The sequence below is a fragment of the Trichechus manatus genome, unplaced genomic scaffold, assembly GCF_000243295.1.
Source record: "Trichechus manatus latirostris isolate Lorelei unplaced genomic scaffold, TriManLat1.0 scaffold01171, whole genome shotgun sequence".
NCBI classification, from domain to species: Eukaryota; Metazoa; Chordata; class Mammalia; order Sirenia; family Trichechidae; genus Trichechus; species Trichechus manatus.
The window spans coordinates 6,412-8,395 of record NW_004445107.1 but is presented as its reverse complement, the minus strand read 5'-3'; the positions used below and the strand labels follow the sequence as shown (position 1 = coordinate 8,395).

Below are 1,984 nucleotides of genomic sequence, written 5' to 3'. Positions count from 1 at the left end.
ATTCAGGGTTCTGTGGGGAGCCCGAGGGAGCCATGATGAGCAGACTGCTCATCCAGCTGATGGAGAGGTGAGGTGCGGGGGGGCCAGAGATGGGCCTGGGGGGCTGGAGGGGAATGTGCGCTGACAAGGCAGGTGCCCCTCTTTGGACTCAGTTTTCCTATCTGCACAGCAATAGGAGAACCGGACCTCTCCTCTTGGGTCCCTGCAAGAAGGCTGTGTTCTATTTGGGCCCAGAGAAGGGTTTCCTGGCCTGAGGACATTAGGTGCTTGGTGCGCTGTGGAGAAGTGGACAGTCTCACTCACCTGAAGGCACCAGAGTAGCCGAAGTATGGTTCCTGAGAGGAGCAGGCACATTTATTTGCTCCTTGCCCTGCACACAGGCTACACAGCTTGGGGAATTGTCTTGCATCTACGCAGGGAACACAGCTTCCCGAGAAGAAACTAGACACCGCTGTTTAACACAGAAAAGTGGATGGAAGAGAGGGAGCCAGCCCTGGCCCTAGCCAGCTACATCCCTGTGGGCAGAGCGCCCTTTCCCCCACCTCTGCAGGCAGCCTCTGGGTGGCGCTAGGGACGCAGGGAGATGGTGCTTTGCTGAGAGGAGACTCAGCTGCCATCTCTCCAGGGCTGCTGGTGCAGAGGGCCCTGCCCGTGCGTGTTTAAAGCTGCTTAACCTCACCCCACCTCGGACTCACCACACACGGTCACCTGATAGTATGCAACTGTGTGACCTCAAAGCGGCCTATGTGTGCAGCTAGAGTGGAGACCCCTGCCTGACACCCACCATCCCGCAGCCATCTTACCACTCTCAAGACTTGCAGGTGGCCCTGTCCACTCCAAGAATGGACGAAGTGTCCCAATAGGGATATACCACCCGGCAGACCTGCGGAAGCCCGTGTGGCAGGATTTCTTGCCTCGGAGTTCGTTCAGCTGGAAGTTGGTGTCTTTCTTCACCACAGCCACGGCGTAATAGTGGGTTTGTGGCTCTGCAGAGGAGCAGAAAGGATTGGAGCCTCCTATCCTGAACCAGAGGAAGAGAAACAGCCCGCCCCTCCCATTCCGCAGGCAGGAAGAGGGAACTGAAGGCCGTTGGTTTTGTCTGGTACGGAGCAGCTGGGCACCTGCTCTGTCTCCCCAGGGAGGGCACCGTCCTTTCTGGAAGGTCAGCATCAGGAGGGATGACCTCATCTGGTCCAACAAGCCCAGCGACTTGGCTGCCTGCAAGTGTGATGCCAGCCGAGCCCCTGCCTTGGCGTGCTCATCCGCCCTGACTCCACAGAGCCCAGACCAATTCCAAGGTGTGGCCGGTTTCTGGGTCCCCAGGAAAACTCACGCTCTTTGGACCCGTAGACCTCGGCCACGACAGGCTTCAGCTTGTAAGGGGCCTGGCCTGCTTTAAACACCAAACCGCTGTCGAGACTCACAGCATCTGCCTGGTTTTTCTGAAAGAAAAAAGGCCAGACCAGCTCAGGAGAAAAAACTGTCCCCAGCCAGAGGATTTCAGGACATCATAAAGTTTCCAGGGCCAGTAGAGCCTTCTAAAAGGTCATTTTGTCCGTTCTCCAGCTTGCAATCATGTCCACTCATGTCACTGAGAGATGGCACCAGCCAAGGGTCCCTCTTTTAGGACAATGAGCACTCACCCAACTGCCTTGATCCCTGAGGTTGGGACGTTCCCTCTGTCCCACGTGCCCACCTATCGCTATCACTCCCCTGTCCACACTTTTCACAGTTGTTGAAAGTTGTTTTTTCCCTAGATGCTGTCTCCTGTGTTTTGGTTCTATATTTATTTCTTTCAGATTATTTTTTATTGAGTAGAAAATGTACCTACTAAGAAATCTCAAAATTATTGTAATAAACCACGTTCATCCCATAAACCAAGTTCATACTACTTTCCACATGCTTACACATTTCTTACATTTATTTCTTATACTTGCAACATGGTATACATAATATTTTGTGGATTGCTTTATTCATCTAAAAC

At 53.3% G+C, this 1,984-nt stretch overlaps 1 protein-coding gene across 1 annotated transcript in view; it reads right to left on the bottom strand.

Annotated features, from left to right (window-relative positions):
• Nucleotides 1–303: 303 nt before the first annotated feature.
• Nucleotides 304–1,984, bottom strand: part of LOC101358038 (lactotransferrin-like) — a gene marked incomplete at its 3' end in the record, with an annotated part of 4,064 nt that continues 2,383 nt past the window's right edge. Inside the window, exons 2-4 of the mRNA XM_012559992.2 lie at nucleotides 1,334–1,442; nucleotides 804–986; nucleotides 304–451 (exon numbers count right to left, since the gene is read on the bottom strand). Of these exons, the coding sequence (XP_012415446.2) occupies nucleotides 304–451; nucleotides 804–986; nucleotides 1,334–1,442 (440 nt within the window). The remainder of the gene's footprint in view (nucleotides 452–803; nucleotides 987–1,333; nucleotides 1,443–1,984) is intronic.